Below are 23,353 nucleotides of genomic sequence, written 5' to 3' on the forward strand. Positions count from 1 at the left end.
AACACTTAGGTTCTCTGAACTGATCCGTTCAGTCAAATTACTGTGCAAAGTAAATTGATCCTCCCAAACAAAAGGGTCTGCCAGTGGGGAGGTACCTGAGAAAGCAGCATGCCTGTGTAAACAGTTCTGTCCTTTGCCACAGTGTGGAGTGTGTCAGCACCATACGCTGCCACTATGTATTTATTAAGTGACAGATTAACTCATCTCAGCATTTGGGACCCTGTTCCCAGCTGTGAGGATGATTGATGGGCTGACTACTGCTTCAGTCTTGGAAGTTATTTCCTCCATTGAACAGAGCCAAGACAGGAAATTGCCCCCTTTGGAAATGCTAATCTCACCACTCCTTCAAAGACCAACCATAGCAGTTTCTTCCAGGCAAAGTCTTAAAAGTGGTACATTACACATCAAATGCATACGAATTAGAAATTTCTTTTCAAGGCTCTATCATTTATTAAGGGTCTTCCTTTCCATATATTCATCATGCCCCACTTCACCCCTTAATTACAGTACAGTACTTTCTACTAATTGTGAGAAAGTCCATGGTAGCCAGGATCTGCATTAACTTCTGCACCCTCTGAGATGTAGTTCAGGGTCAGGTAGAAAGGAGGCAGATGGGCCCCAATTCTTAGGGACATGGCCTTCAAGGAACAAAGACATGTTCCTTTTGTTCCCACCGGCAATGTTTCTTAAGGGAATGCCCCATGAAAAGTACATTTCATTAGTGTATTGCTTTGGCAAATCTCATGTCCACAAGACCTTGCACCCACACTGGTAAGGGAGTCACGGTTTCCCTACTGCTGTTGAATAGGGTCTCACTACCAGCCATTTATCTCCTGGAAACTTCTAGTGGGAAGATATCAATAAATCTTAAAACGGACTCTCGGCCATGGATCAGAGAATTTGGCCTGTCCAAACTGCTCTATCTTGACTCAGACCACGATCATTTTTTTTTTACCTTATCTGATTCTTTACTTGTTGGGAAGTGAAATTCAGGTTTACCAAATTTCTGTAAAATGGTTTGTTCTACCTACCTTGATTTTTTTTTGCAACAGCTTCTAAAGCTCCTAACAAGTGACTACATTTTTATGAAACGAGGAACATTTTGGAATGCAGATAAAACCAATTTAAAGCTTCAGATACTTCCTTAATCACCCTTTTAATGCTTAAAAGATGAACGTGCCTATTTTGTTTTAACTTGAAGTAATAATTTCAGTGTATAGGAAATGATTTTGGTTTTTTTTTTGGAGGGAAAAAGAACCTCTGGTTCTCTTTGTCTGTCCTGTGCAAAGAAAGTAGACCTTGTTTAAGTTAGGATAAAATATTCATTCAAAGATTTAATATTTTCCTTGGTTTTGTTGGAACTTAATTTCAATCAAGATTTTTCTGCCAGTACTAAGTGAAAAAGAATGAAACATCCTTATCTTTTAAAAGGAACATTAAAGGAAGCACCATCTCATTTCCCTTCATATTTCACTTTTTAAAATAATTACACCAGACATTAAAACCAAAGTTAAAACAGATGCTGGCAGACAGCAAGCAAGTTCCAGGTTTGGATTTGCTAAAAATAAAACTTCAATGAGCAGATATACTTGCCAAATTTGTGGTCACTCTAAGAGATTACACTCATTTGTACTTTAGAAATTCTCTGGTGTAAGACCAAGAACCCATTTCAGGACATCCTAGGAAAAACTTTCCACTTGGCATAACCTTCACCTTAAGATGCACCAGCAACACCATCAGATGAGACTCGCATGAACTCCAGAGACCACTCCAGTGATTTGGGCTGGCAGCCAATTTATTCTAACTTGTGCACCTGTCTACTAGAAAAAAAAGAATCCACACATCTTTCATTTACACGGCCCTTCCAAAATGCCACATTGACAGGAATATTATCTACATTTTTATAGGTAAGATTAAATATTTGCATGTGACCTGTGGACATGGTGAGACCACAGCTAAACAGAGTCCTGCCTCATCCCAGCAGCAGTCTTGGTCCAAGCCTTTGCTCTCGGTGTTTGTAGCAAAAACTATACCTGTCTTGTAACAGCTCACCTTGATTGTGTCTGGGCAGTGAATGTTTTTACAGGACATCTACCTGCTGAAACATCCCTTGCTGGGATTTCTAGAATAAAAGAGTTTGATTTCTTCTAATTTATTGCACAGTCATGGAAATAATTGGGAAAGGTAATGGAATTATTTCCCATTCCTCTGAACAGTCTGCAGGGATTTTTTATCCAAACCAGATAATTGACTAAGTCAACATAGCATTAAACTTCTATTTTTAGCACTCAAGTCCTTGTAAACATGATGTGGTGACAGGAGCAGTTTTTCCAGCTGTGTTAATAATAAAAAATAACAGCAAAAAACCCTCCCAACAAATCAACACAATCTAAGAACCCCCAAATTAAAAAAAGGCATTTTGCTTGGCCTAGAGACTGAACAAAAATAGTCCCGCACTTGAGAAGCAGGTACATAAAGATAGCTTACAAATGAGGTGGAGAAATGAGGAGTTCCTTTAATGTATTTATATATATCTGCTGTCTTGGTTTGGGGAGACAGGCATCTGCCAGGTAATAAAAAGAAAACAACTGGAGTTTCCTTTGGAATGGAGAGTGTAAACTACACCCTCCACCCCTTTTTTCTTATTTTTCAATTATAAATTTACAATCAGAGGCTCTTAGGCAAAGATTTGGGAAATAGGAATAGCAGTTCTTTACTAGAATGTATTACAAAGCAAACAAACACAAGAAACCCCTACCAAACAACTACAGCATTAGTAACAAACAAAAACAGTACTAAGAACCTTGAGGGCTTTGTTTCACAAAACCCAGGGCAGTTTGGTTTCGGTGTTCCTGCAGGATCCTCAGAGCACCAAGCTGACAGAGTGGAAAAGTCCCGGGCTGGTAGCTGGGATGGCAGGGTGTCCCGGCAGGCAGGGGCAGGATGTCCCGGCAGCGCAGGGGGTGCAGGGTCACACTGCAGCAAGACGAGCAGCGCCGAAGGAGCTGAAGGCGAGGCAGAGCCGGCCCAGCTCCCGCGGGTGGCAGAGAAAACTCTGGATTCAGGCCGAACGGGTGATAGTAGATTTCCAGGACTGGATCCCTTTGGCCACAGTGAAACTCTTCCAGCCAGCAACAGCCTTTCTCTCTCTCCCCGAACGCCGAACGCCGGAAAAAAACAGCCCGCAGCTGCCTCAAGCTCTGTCTTTTACCTGCCTTATCTCCCTCTCCAACTTTGTCCACCTCTTTGTTTCAGTTAAGGACTCTCCAACTCTCCAACACTTGGTCTCCTTGGTAACTTCTGGAGAAAAAATTCTTTAGAGAAAGAAGGAACAAACCTAACTCCCAACATCTGCACATGTATGTACAAATACATGTTTACACATGTGTATCTCTAAATTTGAGTATGTGTGCATTTATTCCATCTATATCCACAAATATATCTATATAGAAATAATGTGATGACTTAACATCTTGCCTGTGAGAGGGGAATAAATGGCAGAGCACTTTTTTCGAGCACTGATGCTTGACAATGCTGCATTACTTTGAATTGGGAACTGACAGACCCACACATCCCTGCAAGTGTCAATGTTATAATGAAGAAACGTGATTATGTTATCTGTGTCAGGTAGAGATTTGGCCAATCACTCAACGTTCATCTTCTTTCATCACATATTAGCTTTGTTGTGTTTTAGGTGCTTTATTTTCAGCGGCAACACCATGTTGATCAAACTACAACTCTCATTCCATTTAGTGAGGAATAGAACATCCTTCTGTTCTCAATTTAGGCATCTTAAAAGCATTCTTGAAATACAAAATCCTCTTTCTGCTGGGCTGAACAGCATGATAATAATGTTATTTTTCTTTCTAACACAAGATCAAAGCTTCAGACAAGGTGGCATATATCTTGGATATTCAGCCTCTAAAAGTCAGGTCCGTTGAACCCAGAGATCGCTTGTTGCTGATTTTAGAGTGTAAAATTGCTTGTGAAGGAAGCATCCAGTTACATGGCAGTATTTAACCACTGTCCTAAGTTCATGTACCACTGAGTACTTTGCTAAAATGTGAGGGATTTTCCTCTGATGTACTGTCATTTGTTTTACTACAGAAAATGAGCATGAAGCCAAGGCTCTGCAAGATCTGCAGAGAAAGCAGAAATACCGAAGAATTGTCAATCCAGCTCTCTTCAGCCTAGCTTTTAAATTTACAGGGAGGAATTAATATTTGCCTTCTTTCCACTCCTTACATTGTAACTGTTCTGCATAAATCTAGGAGAGGCTCTAACCTCAAGTTATTAGCAGTCACTGGGCAATTTACTCCTGCTTTCCTTCTCCCCTTCCCCAGCTCCATAAAAACATTGTATTTCCCTCTTACAGTGCCAAAGTGCCTAACCAATGCATAAGAAGGCTCTAAGCGTGGATTTGGCCTCCAAAATACTGTGTTGGTCTGGCCTGGGAGGACATGAAATGCCTCAACATTCACTGCAAGAACTTCTGCTCATGACCAATTGTCCGATAAGATATTAATGTCTCCTCACAAACTGCAAGAACTGCGGTCATTGAGTTGCTGTCTTCCAGAAGGGCTGCAGGCAGACCTGAATCTGGATTCCTTCTCTCATCTAAGAATTTCTCATCACCAGAGATGACAGAAGAATCACCTGAACCCTCTGTCTGAAGACTCGATGAGTACAGGAGAAAATCTTTGAGCAGCCATTGAAAGTGAGAGCTGTTTTAAATCCCCAAATCAGTCAATCAGAAATAAAAGGAATCATGACAGAAGAGCTGGCCATGTTTCCCATGGCAAAATTCTGAACTGATGGAATGTAAAACTTTTCACTTGAATTAGTGCAAGAGCACTTAAGGGCAATAGTCTGGAGAAAGAAAGCATTTTTCATTGGAGTAACAGAAGGGAGAAGGGGCACTTCTAACCATGCTAACTGGGAAAGCAAACTCACTGATTTTCCTCACTGAACTGGTCAAGAGCTTTCTTTCCTGCTTTATTTAATTTAAACATGGATCTTCTGTGGCTCCACTGCATTGCACACAGATGGAATGCTTTTGTAAAGTGAAAAGAGAATTGCTTACTTGTCAGCCTGAATAACCTCAGCTATCATGAAGAGACTGCTTACATTATGCTTAATGGAAGTTTCATTCCTTTTGTCCCTTCATCTTTTCCCTTTATCTGAGTTTTGTTAGAGTCTTAATACTCCTGTCATTTACAGGAATGTCCTGGGCACAGAAAAGCTGCCTCAGAAAAATAGCACATCACCTTTTCTTCCCTGCTGTGCAGCCCCCTATGAAAGCTCCTGGGACTCTTCAGGGGGTGCCTGAAAAATAGGAGAAAAAAGCAGGACGTGGACAGGAGGGAATGACAGAAGCCTGCATTCACGTTAAGTGCTATTTATTAAAGTGAATCCCCAGTGAACACAGCCCCTATATACATGAAAGCACAGAGGATTAATGACAATCGCCTCAGCAATGACAGAAGCAACAAGTGGCCTTCCTCCACTGGCCTTGATATTACCTGTCAGACTCAGTGCAGCACACATACACACATACACTCACCGTATACGAAGCAGCCTTGCCCTGGACCTTGTGGCTGAGGTGTGTGGGTGCAAATTATGTTGAACCTTGGATTTCATTATCCACAGGGCAAAGTGATAAGTCACAGAATCGCAAAATCCCTAGGTCAGAAGAGATTTTCGAGATCATTGAGTCCAACCCAGCCTTAACACCTCGACTAAAGCAAGGCACCAAGTGCCTCACCCAGTCTTTCTTTAAACACATCCAGGGATGGTGAGTCCACCATCCTGAGCAGACCATACCAATACTTTATCACCCTTTGTGTAAAAAGCTTTTTTATACTATCCAGCCTATATTTCCCTTGGCACAGCTTGAGACTGTGTCCTTTTGTGCTGCCTGTCAGTTGCTGCCTGTGTGTCAAGCCCCTGCATGTGCTTTCTTACTCTCAAGATGAGAGAAACTGAATTGGGGTAGGAAAAGGAGGCTGAGCTCTAGAAACGCTGCCCTGTGAGCTTGCCCATCTTTCTGCTGGTCATCACTTCAATGGATGGGCTGATGCACTCATCAAGAGCATTTCATGTGACCTGGCTGCAGGAGCAGGCTAAAAGTTGCTTTTACCACACTGTTGAAATAGACAATTTTGCACGTGGAGATTAACAGTCCTTGGATGTTTTGGCCATGTTTATCCAAATGCCTGCTCATTAATCAACTCAGTGGGAAGATCTACAGTGAGCTATTGCCAGGTCTGCCATGGCCTCAGAAAAACGCTTCATGAAAAGCACCTCAATAAAGGGCACACTCTCTTTCTGTTGGAAGGTGTGCAGTTGTCTAGGAAATTGCTGTGATATACTGGGATTCATGCCCCCAAAAACGTGAGAGTCCTATTTTCATGCCTGTTCCTCTGTTGCATTTTTCCCTTTTCCCACTGAGTTTGTTCCAGCACTGTCTTGGGCACCAGCAGGTGCAAGAGCAGTTCACACCCTGAACATGAAACCTCCCGTCTCCTGCTACCCTTCCTTTGACAGCTGAGCAGGAAAGAGTGGTTACCCACAGATGGGAAATGAAGGTGTGTTGCCATCTTCCCCATCCTCTGAGATGGCAAGACATGGAAAGATGACCCATCCTAGGCTTTTGTGAGAACTTTGAGTTCCCCTTATGAGACACATGTTTCAGAACTAATGTAGAAACAATTTTAGCTAAAAGACCTTTCAGGATTGTCCCATACACAACTTCTGGATGTTGTGCTTTCTTTTGTGCCTTCTTTTGTTTTCAGCCCAAAGTTAAAGACATTACGAACAATTTCCCCTTGCAGAAAAGCTGAACATTTCCAGTTTCCTGTGACCCATCCCTTCTCTCATCACTATACCAATAAATGCCCCCACCGTTTGATTAGGTGTTTCCAGCCCTATGCTACCAGAAGTAGTGAGATTGAGAATAACTGGAGACTTTGAATTAAAAGATTAGTGGAAACAAATTGTAATGAAAGACATCAACAGAATTTTGAACCTTGATTTCATTTTACACATAGGAACTGGAATTGCTTTAGTGGAGGAAAGTATAATTTTTTTGGAGAGTTAAGACTTAGCAGTCCCCAGAGCAGGACAATAGGGGGCCACTGTGCCAAAGTGTCAGTCCAGCTCTTTAGGCCTGAAGACAGGAAAAAAAGTTTTAAAAATTCACAGTGACAACACAGACAAGCTTTTTTCATCTGTCTGTATAGAAGAAAGAATTACTACTTCAATTTCTATCTGAAACTTCAGGAACAGGCTTAATGGGACTCTGCACCAGAACTTGTCTCTCTGAAGAGGAATTTGCTGCCTCCAGGGTCAGGAATGCGGGAGAGGGTGGAGGAGTGTTCTGTAGTTGTCCTTGTGGACTTTCAAGGGTGAATCCAGGCTAGGAAGAGTATTAATTTGAAAGAAAAGTAGTAGAAAAGTAGATACAAAAATGAAGATAGATTTGCCTCTGAATCCTAATGTCTTTATCCTTGGGGATTTTGATTCCGTTACAAACATTAGCAAAGATCAAGGGCATATTATTTCAGGGCCAAGTCTGTTTGGAAAGAAGTCAATTCAACAAATGTGGAAATCAGCTAAAGAATTGAAAACTGATGTGAGATATTCAATGGAATTCTCAGATCTTTTAGGAGTCTTCCCACACTTGACTTGGACCTTCAAGGAACTTCTTGTATCTTTTAAACCCAAACCTACTCTCTCCACTTATCCTCGTAGATCCACCTAGCCCTTCCTTTGCACATTTTGCCTTTGATACTCTTTCAGAATATCTTCTCCCCTTCCTACCATGCTTTTTTGGAGGCACAAAATGCTGCCTATTATCTACCTAGACCACCAAGAAAAGATGGAGAGCATTCTCCCCATTGCTTATTTTAGCGTCCCCTTCTGCCTTTCACGTTGTCTATTTTTACTGCCTCTGCCAGTAGGGAAGACTCAGACAGATGGCAAGTACTGGATTTTTAATGAGGAATGGATGTGTATGGCAAACCAAACCTCACCTCAGAGTCAGAGTGGCATCCAAGGAGATGTTCTTAAGAAAATCCTCATCAATGAAAATTAAAGGAGGATGGTTTACCCATTTTCTAAAATTAAGGTGGTTTTTTACATCTATTCTTCACTGGCTGTTGAACTGATGCATCTCAAGTGAGAAAAGAAACAAAAAAGACAATTTGGCCATGCAGATGGAGTCGACAGTGGGAAAGAGAGACATGAGATGAGACTAGTTTCAAATTTCTTTCTTACCTACTTGTCCAAAGAGACAAAGCTCATGTTTTCACAGGTTAAGAGGCATGCCTGCACCTGTGCATCTGTGTATCTTCCTTCCTAATATTCTTTCAGTGACATTGCAGACTGCATTGTCTGAAGCTATTATATTTCTAGAAGGTTTATGAAAAAGCCTTCTGAAGTTCTACTAAGCCAAGTACAAAGTCAGGCACTTGAGCCAAGGCAATCCCAAGCACAAATTACAGGCTGTGAGGAGACTAGATTAAGAGCAGCCCAAGAAGAAGGACTTAGGAGTGTTGGTGGATGAGAAGCCCAACATGTGAGCTCCCAGATTAGAAAGCCTCTGTCGCTGGCGGCAGCCAAAGAAATGGGACCAAAGCAGGTTGAGGGAAGGCATTCTGTCCTTCTACTATCCTCTCATGAAACCCCACTGGGTCCGTTTCTGGGCCCTTCAGAATAAGAAGGACATCACCTTGCTGAATCACGTCCAGAGCAGGTCATAGGGCCTGGTGCAGCTCTCCTGTGAGAAACGGTTGACAGGCGTTGTTCCGAATGGAGAAGAGAAGGCTCTGGAGAGATCTCAGAGTACCTTCCAGCAACTAAGAGTGCTATAAGAGAACTGGAGAGGGCCTTTTGATGAGGGCATGGAGTGATAGGATAAGGAAGAATGTTTTCAAACTGAAAGAGGCCAGGGCATTATTAGATGTTTGAAAGAAATTCCTCTCTGTGAAGGTGGTGAAGCACCGGCACAGGTTGCTCAGAAAAGCTGTGGATGCCCCATCCTGGAAGTGCTCAAGGCCAACTTGCATGAGGTTTTAGGGAATCCGGTCTAGTGGAAAGGGTCCCTGCCCATGGCATGTGGGTCACACGGGGAGATCTTTAGGGTGTCTTCCAACTCAGACTGTCCAATGATCCCGTGAAGCAAAATCTTACTATCTGCTTGCCTTGCTTTGACTCCGTTCTTAACTGGCCTCTGCTGAACCCCACTGGCCCCTTTGTCTAACTATGCACAGCAGCTTTTGCTGTCATGGTAAACAGATGGTTTGATGAGCAAGGTCCTGCAATCATATCTAGCAGAGCAGACTGCACACACTCTTCCTCCCCTTCCTCTGTAGTTAAAATCAAGAATATAAAGGCCATTTGTTGTTGCTCTGAATAAAAAGCTCCATAATACTGAAACCATTTAGAGGTTATTTTGGGTACACAAAGATTTTACCATTATGTTTAGAGTTCCTCTAATTGTGTTAGAAACAATATGAAGTTCCAATTGAAATATGAAATGATATCTGCTGTATAAAAACTGAAAGGAGTTACATCACAAGTCATGAGTTAGAAATCGAGCTGGTTGCAGAAATTTACAAACTCTAAAGGTACAACATGTGAAGGATAGAGGGCCCAAACCACCTTTCTGTCTACTGCCTGGAATTGGTTAATCAAAAAAGTTAATGTGAAACAAAGACATTTTCAAGAAAAGCTTGTAAGCTACAAGCAAAAAACAATTGCAAATCATATATTTAATTTAATCTTGACATTTGCAGTTAAGAGTGAATGACTTATTATGTGGTGATGGTTATGTGGTAATGCTCCTCACTCACTGAAAGCTGTATCTCCATCTCCTCCTTGCTGTTTTTGTAATCTCTTTTGAAACCTCTCTGGAAATCCTCCACCATCTTCCACATGAAGGTGAGGAGGGCATCGTTGTAGGAGTTCTTGGCAAACTGCAGGTTCCAGAACACCAGGCTGCTCAAGTTGTTGGTGTATAGCTTCATCAGGACCCCTGGGGTGAGGGAGTTCCGCAGATTCAAGCCGTTCTCCAGGAAGAGCCAGACAAATTTGGGCCTGTCTTTCACCAGGGCTGTGAACGTCACATCCTGAAGGTCAGCAGCCTAGGAAGAACTGGAAAAGCAAATGTGAGGGATCACATGTGAGACATGTAAATTTCATCTATGGCCTGATACACAATCACTGTCACACTTTCATCAGAATCAGGCCGGGGGCTTTTTCTGTGCACAATTGCCTTGGCTAGATGGCCCAGAGCATTTCTGGCATGGGCAGATCACCTTTCTAACCAGTGATGATAGAATGGATGGATCATCAGCGAATGATGGAGCTGGCTCTATGGATTATCCTGACTGAATGAGTTGGAAAGGACCCACAAGGATCATGGAGTCCAGCCCCCGGCCCTGCACAGACACCCCAACAATGCCACCCTATGCATCCCTGAGAGTGTTGCTCAAATGCTCCTTGGGCTGTGGCAGCCTTGGGGCCGTGCCCATTCCCTGGGGAGCCTGGGCAGCGCCCTGTACCCTCTGGGAGAAGAACCTTTCCCTGGTCTCCAGCCTGAGCCTCCCCTGGCACAGCTCCAGCCATTCCCTGGGGTCCTGTCCCTGTAACAGTAGAGATGGGAGCTGCCCCTTGTGAGGAAGCAGCAGCTGCCAAGGAGGTCTGACCTCCTCTTCTCCAGGCTGAACGGAATGTGACGGTCAGTGCGGGAGCAATAGACACTCTCTTGACACAGAGGCCCAGGTGCTGAGACAGTGGCTCCTGCTGGGATGTGTCCCTCCCCACAGCTCCCAGCACTCCCTCAGAAGGGGGCTGCACCTGCCAGTTTCGGTCATTGGTGAAGATCTTGTCGCTGGCCAGGTCCAGCTGGTTCCATTCCAGCAGCAGCTTCAGCTGCCCGTTCCAGTTCTCCCTGTCGTGTTCCTTGGTGCTGAAAGCTGCAGGCGAGGAACAATCTCTGAGTAACAACCAGGCACATTTATCATCGCTGCTTCTCACACTGCCAGGACAAGACTTCTTCCAAGTGGCTTTTTCCCCAGACTCATGCACATCTTCCTGACTGGGGGCTGGAGGCTGCTGGAGGCTCAGGGATGTGTTTATGGTCCAGGAGCACTTCCTAACCAAGATCAGCACAAGGCTTTCTTCAGGCTGCTCAGAGTCCTGCACCCTCTACACCAGGGAGATTCTGCAGGATTCCCAAGTGGGGCCCGACCAGCATCCCCAAGACTCTCCAAAATGCCTTCCCAGTTACCTGGTTTGGATCTTTCCCACGCTCAGAGATCCCATACTGCTGTTGTAGCCTGCCCACACCCCTTCAGCAGAAGAAGACAGGCTCCACATTGTGACAGGAGCTTAGCTCTAGGGAGATGGCACTGCTCTAAGGAAACCTCCTCTAGGGAATAAATAGCCATCCCATTTCCATTTATTATTAAATTCCCAAACAAACCCAGAAAAACAATTATTTGCCTTTGTACAGAGCAAAGGAAATGGCATTGCTCAAAATTTCATTGCCACCTTCTTCTATTTTGATCACTGTCAGTAAATGAGGGCTTTCAAGGATGTCTTTGATCTACAAAAGAATAGAAAAATTCCCTTTCAAAGCTATCAAGGCAGTTTAGTAGCAGATCTCCTAGATCCTTTAACAAAGAAATTTACCACCGCATCGTAGCAAAGCTGCTTCTCATCAGTCCTGGGTTTTAACAAATTTAAACAAGCCTAAATGGAAGTAGATAATGAGTTAGATTTTAAAGTCACCACGAGACAACATTAATTATCCTCTGAACATACAGCAAAGAACTATGATTCCCCTATGCAGAACATCTTGAACACCAAGATATCATCTCAGTAATTAGAAGCAGCAACACATTTGCCTTACGGTCATCCACTGAATGTCACTTTGCAAAGCAGAAGACCACACAGAGGAAAAATAAAGACCTTACTTTGGATTCAAACATTTTTCTAGGAAGGCATGGAAAGAGCCTAATTCTCTTAAGGAATCAAAGCTCTCCAGGAATGAAAGTCCACTCAGTGTTACAAAAGTAGCCCAAACAAATGAGTAGATTGCAAAAGGGCTAATCCTCCCCCTGCTCCAGATATCAAAGTGGCCAAGAAAGTAGAGCTCTCCCCTCTTCTTCTCTGCAGGAGAAGCAGGATGACTAAGAGAAAAAGTCCCAGCTATTCCTTCAGTCCTCCATCACCAAAGCTGTGCCATAGCACAGGTGCTGCCTTCAAAGTGACCCCAGTTCCAGCCTAGACCTCTCACCTTCCAGACAACTCCTTCCCCAACACGCCCAGCAACAGCAACCCCAGCTCAACACCCTGCCAAGACCCGCAGCTGTCCCCATGCCTGCGCAGAGCTTTCCCACCCCCTGGTTCCCTGCACGTGCCGTGGCATGGCACTCAGGAGGATGTGCTCCAAGGCCTTCCCCGCTAGCAAGCTCAGGCTGCCAGGCCTACGGTTCCTGGATCATCCTTCCCACCCACCCTTCCCGTGCACCGCTGGTCCATTTGCGCTCAGCTCCGACTTGGCCGCTTCAGCAGGACTGCTGCTAAAGGATGGAGAGCAGCCCGGCAAGCTCCTTCTCCAGCTCCCTCTTTACTCTCGGGGCAGGTAGAACATGCCACAGGAAAGCAAGCAGTGCCAAAAGACTTGGGCCAGCATCAGGCACATTGAGGAATGAAACAAGGCCTTTGTTTGATGGAAGGAAGCACAAGCAATTGACAGAAGTGAAGAGGACTTAGCACAGATATCCAGAAGTCCTTAGCACCAGGTAACATCAGAAAAACCTGGAAGCCTAACTTGACATGAGAGTGACTTGACAAAAAGCTTGAGACATAGCCTTCGGGAAGACCTAAGGGCAGCTACAGAATCAGCCCTGTGCAGGGAAGGCATGAGGAAGATGGGCTGCTTTGGTGCGCTGAGACTCCTCCTGGCCAGCAGGTGGACATTAGCTTCAGGCCTAGGATTCTGACGCAATGTGTTTCCTTCTAAGTCCCTGCCTATGGAATCACCTCAGCAGTCTAAAGACGGAAGGGATTTTTGATAGAATTCCTACAGAAACCCACTGAAATTCGGACGTGGCGAAGAAGCCTTGTGCTGGGGTGCAGAGCCCTAACCTCCTGCCAATAAAAGAGCTCTTGGTGGACAATGCATTTGTCTGCTGATTTCTTTGAATTCTAGAGACCTCTCAGGACTGCTCTATCCTGAGGGAAGGCCCTTGGCCTTGAGCTGTAGGCACCCGCGCAAGCTTCAGATCAGCTCCCTCAGCTTCCAGGACCTCTCTTGGCCGGCATCCTGACGGGGAGGCAGGACCGCTGCTAGGCACTGCTGGGACCCAGCAGGACAGGACCGGCTGTCTCGTGTCCACGTAGCACCCCCTGACACAGCCAGGGTCATCCCGAAAGCAGACAAGGCTCACGTGTCAGCGCAGAGGGGCAAGGAGCGCTGGGCTCCTCTCAGGGTGTCTCAGCTGGGCCTGCTCCACAAGACGCCCCCATTTGAAGGCCTGCTAATGCCCAGCTGCCAGAAATGCCTGCCTTGTTCTCTCCAAGATGCAGAGGAAGAGGCAGGGAGCAGGGCGCCTTGGGAGGCAAAGCTTCCAAGCCTTTTCTGAGGCCACGCACACACCAAGAGCAGCCAAGACTCTCCCTGCTGCCTGGCCCACACAGCCCAGCTCGGTGCTGGCCCTCTGGGCCGCAGCAGCCTCCAGCAAGCAAGAAGCAAATGCATATTGCCAAGAGTTGAAGCACAGCAGACAGGTAAGATGTGAGACGTGTGTGCTGGAAGGCCTTTGAATTCACAGCTCTCCAAGACAGCTTTGGGGCTGGCAGCTGGACAGAGATGCTCCTGCTCACACCTTGTCACAATCCGCTTACACAAGCTGGGTTCGTTTTAGGGGTCTCAGAGCGCAAAAGACACTGTGGGGGACAAACTCAGTTTACTCAATCACAAATGCACCTTTATTTAGTGCCAACAAATGCGATAGTGGGGAGAGAAAATAGTAAGAAAGACAGAAAGGAGGGGAAGGGGATTATAGCTTCCAACATGGAGGTTCGAGTCCTCAAGGCTTTTGAAGATGCCTATAGACGTGATCTTCTCCAGTGGGGATATCTCAAAAGTGAGCGGGGGTCTCCAGGGTTTTTATAGTCCTCTCCGAAGCAACAGGCAGTTGGCCAAACAGGTGGGGGAAATCATTGCAGTGTGTTCACTTAGAGAACTCAGAACAAGTCAGTCATCAGCAGGTACAGTGTCAACCAGTACAAGTCAGCAGGCGCAGTCACTTCACCGTGACTTGCCCATTGTTTCTGCTCAGGTTCTGATGTTCTGATATGGATGCTGGGTTTTTCCATCGAACACACCTGCAGGCAGCACTTGGCCGACATCCCACCTCAGCCAGGCCAGAACTTCAATGTTGAGATTTTAAAGTCCCTTTTAGGGGTTTCAGTCTCTGTCCGTGACGATGGTTGTGAGGCAGATGAGGGAACTTCAGGCCATCTCGTACACCACCCCGTGACTCACAATTGTCGTCAAGAGAGCTCCTTCAGCAGGGTTCCGTAGTCTTGCAAAGTCTTCAGGACTCATCCATGTTAGTAGCATATTCTGGAAAAAACAGAGACAGTAGAGAGCGTGTATGAAAGAGAGAGAGAGTGAGAGAGAGAGAGAGAGAGAGAGAGAGAGAGAGTAAGAGAGAGAGAGAGAGAGGAGAAATAGGAAAAGGAAATAGAAACAAAACAAATCAATCAATATTGATTAAAACAATTTCATCAAAATAATCAAAACAAATCATCAAATTCCTTAAAGTTATAACAATTTTCAAACAAAAGCTTAATTTTGATTACAATATAACATAATTAAAACAAACAACAATAATCAAAACAAGCAACCAACTAGTTCAAATTAAGCTGCTGTTGGAGGTCTAATTTTCACTCTTAGGGTAGTACGTCTTGTGTCAATAACTTTGGGAGCGTCTCTTGCAAAAGGGGTATTGATTAAACTGTGCGCTTCCATTATAGATGCCAAGTGGGTTAACTTCTTCATCATTTTCCAATTTAGGATGTATAAAATGATTGCTAAGACAAAACCAATCAAAACCAAAACCGAAAGAACAACAGGGGGGTGACATACTCTGTTCAGGATACCTGTGGCAGCAGGTGACCACCCAAAAAGGATATCCCACCACCTGTATTCAGCATCTTTTTTGACCCTTTCTAAAACACAATGTATTTCTTTCACATCATGATGGACTGTCACCAAAGTGTTCTGTCCATTTTTCTTGACCTTTTCCAAAATTCCTACTAAGTCTTCGTGAAGCAACAATTGCTTAATTAAAGTCAGATTCATTCCAATGGGGGCAGATGTTATCCGGTGAAACAGGGTAAAATGTGATTGTAAAATGTGATAGCATGTAACTGGGGCTGAGCAAGAAAAGTCACATCCTGTAATTGGGGTAAAATTGCAGACACAAAAATTTGAGTGATTTTTAAGATTCACTCCTATTTCTTCTACAAACACTACATCACAAGCAGTCCTTACACAAGCACGTCCATTGCCTATATACACAAGCACTCTTTCAGGACTTTCGTTAGGGTGTACTTCAAAATGACAAATAGTTTGCTCTGTGTCCAAACAAATGTCTTGAGCTATGATTGCATTACTCTCACAGATGAACCCTTGTTTTTCACAGACAATACATGACTCTAAATTAACAGTTTGCCATTTCTCACCATTTTGATAGGCCTATTCCCTATGCTCGGAAAGATAGAGGACAGCTCTATCATGATTCAGTCCTAATGCAATGATGGGGAATATCGAGTGCAAAAAGGCATTACATATGGTTAACACAAAAGCTGTGACTGTTGGTATTGGGGTTACAAGTAAAGTTCACCAACTTCCACCAGGATTGGAATTCCTTTTCAAAATCATTTGCATTGTCCCAAATTATTTTCTGAATTTCAGTAGGAAAAGTGCCTTCTTTTCCTTCCCTTATGATTGAGGCAACAACTGTCTGCATCCAAAGCTGTGTCTGGGTGCAGCTAAGAGCCAAAGAAACATTGTTTTGTGTAGCACCAAGTGCATCGATTAACATTTTGTGATCATTCACATTCACCTTTTCCCAATTTGATAATGTGTTTGATAGCAACCACTGATGTGTCCCCAAAACCAATAAGGACAACTGCAATGGTTGTTGTAATTCGGTCAAATCCCTAGTTGTAGAAGCCAATTTGTTCATTAATACCTCTAAATCAATACTGTTCAAAATTCCCAATTTAAGATATTTATCATGGTTTATATGGCCTTCATGTCCCTCGGAGTTCTCCTGTAAAAAGTAAGCACAAGAGAATCTGCCACCAGAAGGCAGAAAGTTAGAATAATGGAAATTCTCCAATGTGCATTTATTCAATACTCTTTCCCTAGAGCATCAAAGGTTACCCATGTGTATTTATTCAGAGGGGTTTTTAGCACTAGTGGTACCTCTCCCTCCGTGGGGAGGTCCACCAAAACAGGTTGTCCAGGGTAACGTGCTGGATTCTTGGAATCACTTGGTCCCCGTAGTGAGGGAACTATGCTTGGAGCTGTTGGGCCAAAAGGAAAAGCATCAGTAAACCAAGGATTTGCTGACTGTTCGGGGGAAAAGGGAGGGGCTATAACTGAGGCAGGTTTGTCTTGGATGCTATCCAAGTTTTCTGCTTCTTGTACTGCCAGTTTTTCCACAGCTCCTTCAGTTATTGAGAAGATGTTACAATAATGTTCAATCTGAGCATACCACTTTCTTACTGAGGCTGTCTGGGCCACCCCATCAGGTGGGGGAGTCCCAGTAGTGACTGACTTAAAAACTTGGAAAGGTCTTCTCCAAACAATTGGTTGTTGTGGTACAATCTTCTCTACTTCTGTCAGAGCTAGGCTAACCACAAACAAGCCTTTTTCCCAGGTAGTATACCTCTTTTCAGCATCTCTGAAACCACGGGAATAAAAACCAACAGGCCATGTCGGACCCTCAGGACCCCACTGCCATATGTGTACTGACAACCCTGAGGAAGCAAATCCCCATTCTACCTGAAAAGGATCTGTTGGGTGGATAGGGCCTAGGGCCTGATGAGCTGTGGCTCCAAAAATCAACAACTGTGATGCCTTTTCCTGAGAAGGGCTCCAGTCCCATTTTACTCCCTTTCTCAACAAATCATAAAGAGGTCTGGCAATTATGGAAAAATCTGGAATGTGTTTTCCCCAAAACACTAATAATCCCAAGGCATGCTGTAGATCTTTCCTGGACTCAGGCACTTTAATTTGATCTGAGGAGGTTAGGGTGTCAGGTGGGATACATGTCAGACCTCCTTTCCACCGGATACCCTGAAATTTTACTTCTTGAAAAGGCTTTTGTAGTCTCTCTAAGGGGACCTGCAAACCAAGGCTTTCTAAGTGGGAAGTTATTTTCTGTTGAACACCCCCACTTGCTGTGTTTTATTGTTAAAACTTGTGCTAGGGAGTGCTGTGGCTTGTTGCCCAAGGCTTGTGGAAGAGGAGGTGCGCTGGGTTGTCGGTTGGATGATTCCGACACAATAGGTTTGGGACAGGGCCAATTAGAAATTATTTTCGCCAATTTATCATACGGCTATTTATCCATTACTCTCGTGGAACTCCCCTTTTCAGTCCTAGCAACCACAGCTGCTGCCGGTTGCAAATTTGTTTTCCCTTTTCTGGGTTTTCATTCGGAGAAGCAATGTGCCTGACTCCTCTGGGTTTTTCTTGTTTGTCCTCTGAGTACTTCACTGGTCCATATTTTCTACTGTAACTTATTAACTCTTCTGCTACCTCACTCCATGTCCCAACTTTATGACTGCTGTTACATTGTGATCTAGGAGTTGTGAAAGGTGAGAAGTCAGTGGAACCAGTTTGATCTCTTGTATGTCCAAGAAATCTTTCAAGTCTATCTACCGGAGAGATAGATGCTATTGTTTTCTGAAGAATTGCTGTTGGTTTAAGAGACTCTGGCAAACCTCCAATTAGGGGGGGTCATAATCTCAGGTTTTACAGGCTGTTGCAATGGTGACTCATAGCCAGGGATTAATTTCCATTCATGTATCATTTGCAAGCACGCCGCTTGGTGTATGTTTTCTAGGAGTTGGTCTGAGGCGCCAACTATTGCCAGAGGGTCGCCCCTCTCAAGGGGGTTTAACCCCCCTGCCCAGTAAGCTGCACGCTGTGTCAGGGACCATGGAGCAGGCGTATTTCCTGTTGTTAAGAAAACTCCATGTCCCCAATAGCCACTTGCTTCTTGTTCACTTCATTTAATTTGGTCACCCACAGTGAGTGAGACTCTAAAAACATACTCCGTCTCTGATTCACTAGGGAGGCGGGAGTATTCTTTCTTTAATTGAGCTAATTCAGTGGCTGTGTATGGTATTTCTTTGGTGGTTATGTGGGGATCATGATCCTCTTCATTTATATAATTATATTCTGTTTTAATGAGAGGTCTCAAGTTGGAGCAACAGTGTTCCCCACAATTTTGCATGTGTACTAATTCTTTCTGAGGATATATTTGTTTAAGGCTGTATGTCTCCTTTCCTTCTATTTCTGTGGGTGAATCTGCAGATTTTAAGTTTTTACTTCGCCCTTCTGCAAGGGAAATCTGCAGCAAATAATTCTGATTTCTTTCCTGTTCTAATTGTTCTTTCAAAGCTTCTACCATATTTAGCAGGGATTCTATTACTGTTTTTTCTTCACTTACCCGTTCAAAACGGGTTTCTATGGCTGCCGAAAGGCAGGCCCCCAAAACTGAGCAAAGAATGCTTTTATTTCTGCCCAGTTTGTATCTAGCATCATGTTGCAAAGAATATATTCTATCTACAATGTTTTCAAAGTTAAACCAATTATTCTGTGCCCACCTTTCTCCGTCTAGAGAAAGTCTAGCACCATGTTTTGCTAACAAGGCATAAAATGCATACTTATCTTTTTCATTCATTTTGTGAAGGGACCAAAACCACTCTCAGGGAGGTACTCTTCAAGTTACACCAAAGGCACAGCTAAAACGGTGTTTCCCTTCACTTCCCTGGAATGGGCGAGGAGACCAAAACTGCCTGGGAGGTTCACCTTAGTTACAAATAGTTGTCTCCTCAACTACACCAAGCAGCCCAAAACACAAAAACTAACTGCAGTCCCATCTTTTGCACAATGAGATCTTTCTGAGAAATCCTGATGACAGGGAGTGCTATTCGCCTGGGTGTATACAGTTTGCGGGAATTTTCCCTCGCCCCCCTTGCTTTCTAACAGCGCTCATCGAAGTGGCGTGCTAGGTGCTGCTGAGACGAGGGTCCTTCCCCTTTTACAAACGATATAAAACCCGCAACCCCTCTGTCCATCAAGACCCTGTCCGTGACACCAATTTAATGTCACGATCCGCTCACAGAAGCGGGGTTCGTGATGGTCCGTTTTAGGGATCTCAGAGCGCAAAAGACACAGCAGGGGACAAACTCAGTTTACTCAACCACAAATGCACCTTTATTTAGTGCCAACAAAGGCAATAATGGGGAGAGAAAAGAGAACAGTAAGAAAGACAGAAAAAGAGGGGAAAGGGATTATAGCTAGGATTAACGTGGAGGGTCAAGTCTTCGAGGCTTTTGAAGATGCCTATAGACGCGAGTGTCTCCAGTGGGGTGATCACAAAGTCTGTGGTTAACTCAGGGCTCCTTAGAGTCCTCTCCGAAGCGACAGGCAGTTGGCCAAACAGGTGGGGGAAATCATTGCAGTGTGTTCATTAAGAGAACTCAGAACAAGTCGGCCGTCAGCAGGTACAGTGACAACCAGTACAAGTCAGCAGGCGCAGTCACTTCACCTTGACTTGCCCAGTGTTTCTGCTCAGGTTCTGATGTTCCCATATGGATGCTGGGTTTTTCCATCGAACACACCTGCAGGCAGCACTTGGCCAACATCCCACCTCAGCCAGGCCAGAACTCCTGTGTTGAGATTTTAAAGTCCCTTTTAGGGGTTTCAATCTCTGTCCTTGAGGATAGTCGTTAGGCAGATGAGGGATCTTCAGACCGTCTCTAACACAGAGATGTCGCAGCACAGCTGGTCTGTAGCTGGACAAAATAAATCTGGTCATAAATCCAATTGGGCTAACCTGGCTTGTTCTAGAAACAAATCCCTAGGTCAACAATTGAACTCAAGCAGAGACCTCAGACAACCCCATCCGAGCCCTGGATGCAAACACATCACTGGCCAGAGAGCTGGGCAGTGCAGAGATCCCAACTAATCAGCTATCCAAGCCTGGGAAATTCAAAGCCCCTCTAAAAAGAAGCTGTGAACAATAAAAGGAGCTGTTTGCTGACAACCTTTGGTGCGTGCTGTGTCATGTGCCTGTCTCCAACCCACGACCCTCACGTAACAGGAGAATTCTGTAAAACGCTAATTGCAGTGGGTTTAGGATGAGGTCAGGCTCAGTGGGAATGCCCAGGTTTGGGAATACAGCTAGAGAGCCAAGCTGGGAGCACTGCTTGGAATTGGCTGGTGTGAGCAGCAGGAATGTTGCTGGCTGGAACATTTTGAAGAGCTGGAGAAAAGAAGCGTTTTGTGGAAGGCCACCAGCTGCCCTTTGCCAGCAGCAGCAGGTGTGAAGGTCCTCTTTGAGGGCCGTCTCTGCACAAGGACAGCCTGGCCTTCTCCAGTACCCAACCATCTTTCAGGCTTTTGGGCTGGCCTTGTCCCTCACTCTGGAGAAGCAGCTTGCTCTTGGAACTCACACATGCACAGTTTCTGGCTGGATTACTTTGTCTTACCACAGACAGCCCTGGAGACAACACTGCATTGAGGCTCAATCCGCAATAAAAGGGGATTTTGTTCCAGCTTTTCCCTCGCACCAGTGAGCAGCAAGCACACCTGGGCCTCCTTCAGGTCTCTGTGTGGGCTGGTAGTCAGCTTCTGTTGGCAATTTAAAGCTTTTCCTCTACTTTTGGCAGCAAAGAATGAAGCATACCCAGGTGCACCCAACCCCAAGTTTCACTCTAAAAAATGACAAATTTCATTCTCCTCTATTCAAGCCGTCAAGAAAACAAACTTTCTTGAGTGAGCTGGGCACAGTGTCCTCCAAGACCATTCACGAGTAGGACATGTTCCAGGGGAAGACTGGCAAACCCAGAGTTTACCCATGCTTAGGAAACCTTTGCAAAACCTTCCCACCTCTAGTGGTGTTGCAGCCTCCTGAGCTCCTGGAGGCCCCAGTCCCCTCAGGCACAGTTTGGACAGGAGGGGGACGGTTCAGTTTCTGAGACGTGGAGACAGGAGAAGGAACAGGCTGCAAACACTGGTACAAGGGCAGGGCTGCTTCCATTTATGGTGCCAAGTGGCAGCACAGAACCTTTGATTGAATGTGTGGGAGGTGCTGAAGGGCAAAAATTATCAGTGATAAGGACATCTTCACTTATCATAGCAAAGGAAGTGAAAGAGAAAGTGCAATCTATCTTTCATGGAAGCTGTTCAGTTTTTAACAGATTATTTTTGCTGAAGACATGCCTAGGCAATGGTGATTTTAGAGCATTTTGTGACTCTCATAGTTATCCTCACACCGGTTTTGCCACATTTTCTCTCTTTTCTTTCCTGGTGAAGGATTTCTCCTGCCCAGCTGGCTTCTGGTTGGAGTTCTACACTCTGGAGTCCCCGAGTTTTCTCAGCAGCCTTTGCAGCGAGTCCTCAGCCAACGTGTGGCTCTGCTGCCATCCCAAATCTGTGCCTGCCTTGCCCAGCCAGGGCGCAAGTGGGGCATGTGCTGGGCATGGCTGGAGAATTGCAGGGACAAAGTCCTCCAGTGTTGTGATGTTCCGCCTGGTTGGCTCAAACCTTGTCACTCCACATTGAACCCTGCCCCTATTGCTTTGGTATTGGCTCCTGCCCCCAAAACTCCTCCCTTGGCCCTTCCCCTTCCAAGCTACTGCAAAGGCACTGTGAGGGGTTCTGCTTCCTGCTCGGGGTTAGAGTTGGAGTTTGCCTCAGGAAACGATCCTCAGAGGGGCACAGCTCCCGGGCCCTGCGGGCAGAGCTACCTTGCCCAAGGACAGCCGCTGTGGCGGCCGGGGCAGCTGCACGGCCCAGGGCCAAAGCCCCGCGGCACCCTCAGTCCAGCCCGCCTGACCGGCCCTGCGGCCTCACCCGGGCTCGGGGCTAGCAGCAGCAGCTCCCTGCTCACTGCTGGAGCTGGTGGCCTTCAGCTTCTCCCCGCTGCCTCCTGTCAGTCCCTGCCTGTCCTCAAGGTCGGCAGGGCAGCCGTGGCCAAAGTGGAGCCTCTGGAATTGGTTCCACGGCCTGGCAGAGCTGCCCCCTCAGCCCCCTGTGTCTCCCCGTCCTTCAGCAGCTCCTCAGGGGACAGCGCCGGGGGCCACCGGCAGCTCCCAACGCTCCAGGGACACCCGGGGCTGGAACTGCTGCTCCGCCCGGCCCGGCCGCCAGCTGGGGCTGGGCACAGCAACAGGGGGCACAGGGGGCACAGGGGGAAAAACAAGAGCTGAAACAGGCAGCCGAGGAGGGAAAGAGGTAAAAATGCAGCCTAGGCCTACACAGACATCAGTCTCTCCGTCGGTATCAATTCACAGACCATCACAGAGCGTTTGCTTTGTGATGTCAGGGCACGGTTGCCACGTGGTCGTGGTGACATCCGAGGTTGTCTTGGTGCACGGAAGGCCTCAGGGGTGTCAGAGCAGCTCTTGAGCTTGCTCAGCACAGGAGCTTTTGTCCTGCGCTTGAGTCTTTTGTCAGTGGGCAGCTGAACACGGAGAGTAGCCTTGCTGTTCTTTAGTGTTAGAGTTTGCAAACTTGCACAGCAGCTGCCACAATGATTGGGCAGCTTGCAGCTGTAGTTTTCTCTGTTTATGGAGTCGGATATTCCTGCTATTTCCTGACACAGCTGGCACGTAAGTAGAGGTTTCCCCTGGGTGTCACCTAACCGGGCTTTTGTATGTCTTCCTGCTCTTTCTTAGTGACTGAGTTGATTTGGAAACAGAAAGGCCATTTGGATGCCGCTTGGGTGAAGCGCTGTCAACACGTTCAGCTCAAAAGGGGGTGTCTGTAGCCAGGGCTGTGCGGGCAGCATTTGCAAGGGAGCCTGCAGGGGTTGTGTTCCCTCCATGAGAGAGTGTGTGGCAGCAGAGTCTGTCATTTCCTCCCTTTGCTGGGTCAAGTGGGACAACTTTGAAAATGTGGACTGGGAGGCCTTCTTGGAAGGTGCTGTAAAAATGCTCTGGTTGTCTCCAGCGTTCTCAAAAAATCTGGTTTATTTTCCCTTGCCCACTGCAGGTCACCTGAGCCGAGTGTTCAGAGGTTCTGATC

General features: G+C 45.7%; 2 protein-coding genes across 2 annotated transcripts in view; one reads left to right on the forward strand and one right to left on the reverse strand.

The window, feature by feature from the left end:
* The window catches only part of LOC136303890 (serine/threonine-protein kinase PAK 3-like), a 302,023-nt gene that overhangs the window by 268,214 nt on the left and 10,456 nt on the right, over positions 1 to 23,353 (forward strand). The window lies entirely within an intron of this gene.
* LOC136303880 (transient receptor potential cation channel subfamily M member 8-like) lies at positions 9,816 to 11,382 on the reverse strand. Its single transcript, XM_066207579.1, has 3 exons — positions 11,331 to 11,382; positions 10,861 to 10,979; positions 9,816 to 10,145 (listed from the first exon to the last, which is right to left on the reverse strand). The coding sequence occupies exons 1-3, from the start codon at positions 11,380 to 11,382 to the stop codon at positions 9,816 to 9,818; spliced, it is 501 nt and encodes a 166-aa protein (XP_066063676.1).

The sequence above is a fragment of the Chamaea fasciata genome, unplaced genomic scaffold, assembly GCF_029207755.1.
Source record: "Chamaea fasciata isolate MVZ Bird 193981 ecotype frontalis unplaced genomic scaffold, bChaFas1.0.hap1 SCAF_42, whole genome shotgun sequence".
NCBI lineage: Eukaryota > Metazoa > Chordata > Aves > Passeriformes > Sylviidae > Chamaea > Chamaea fasciata.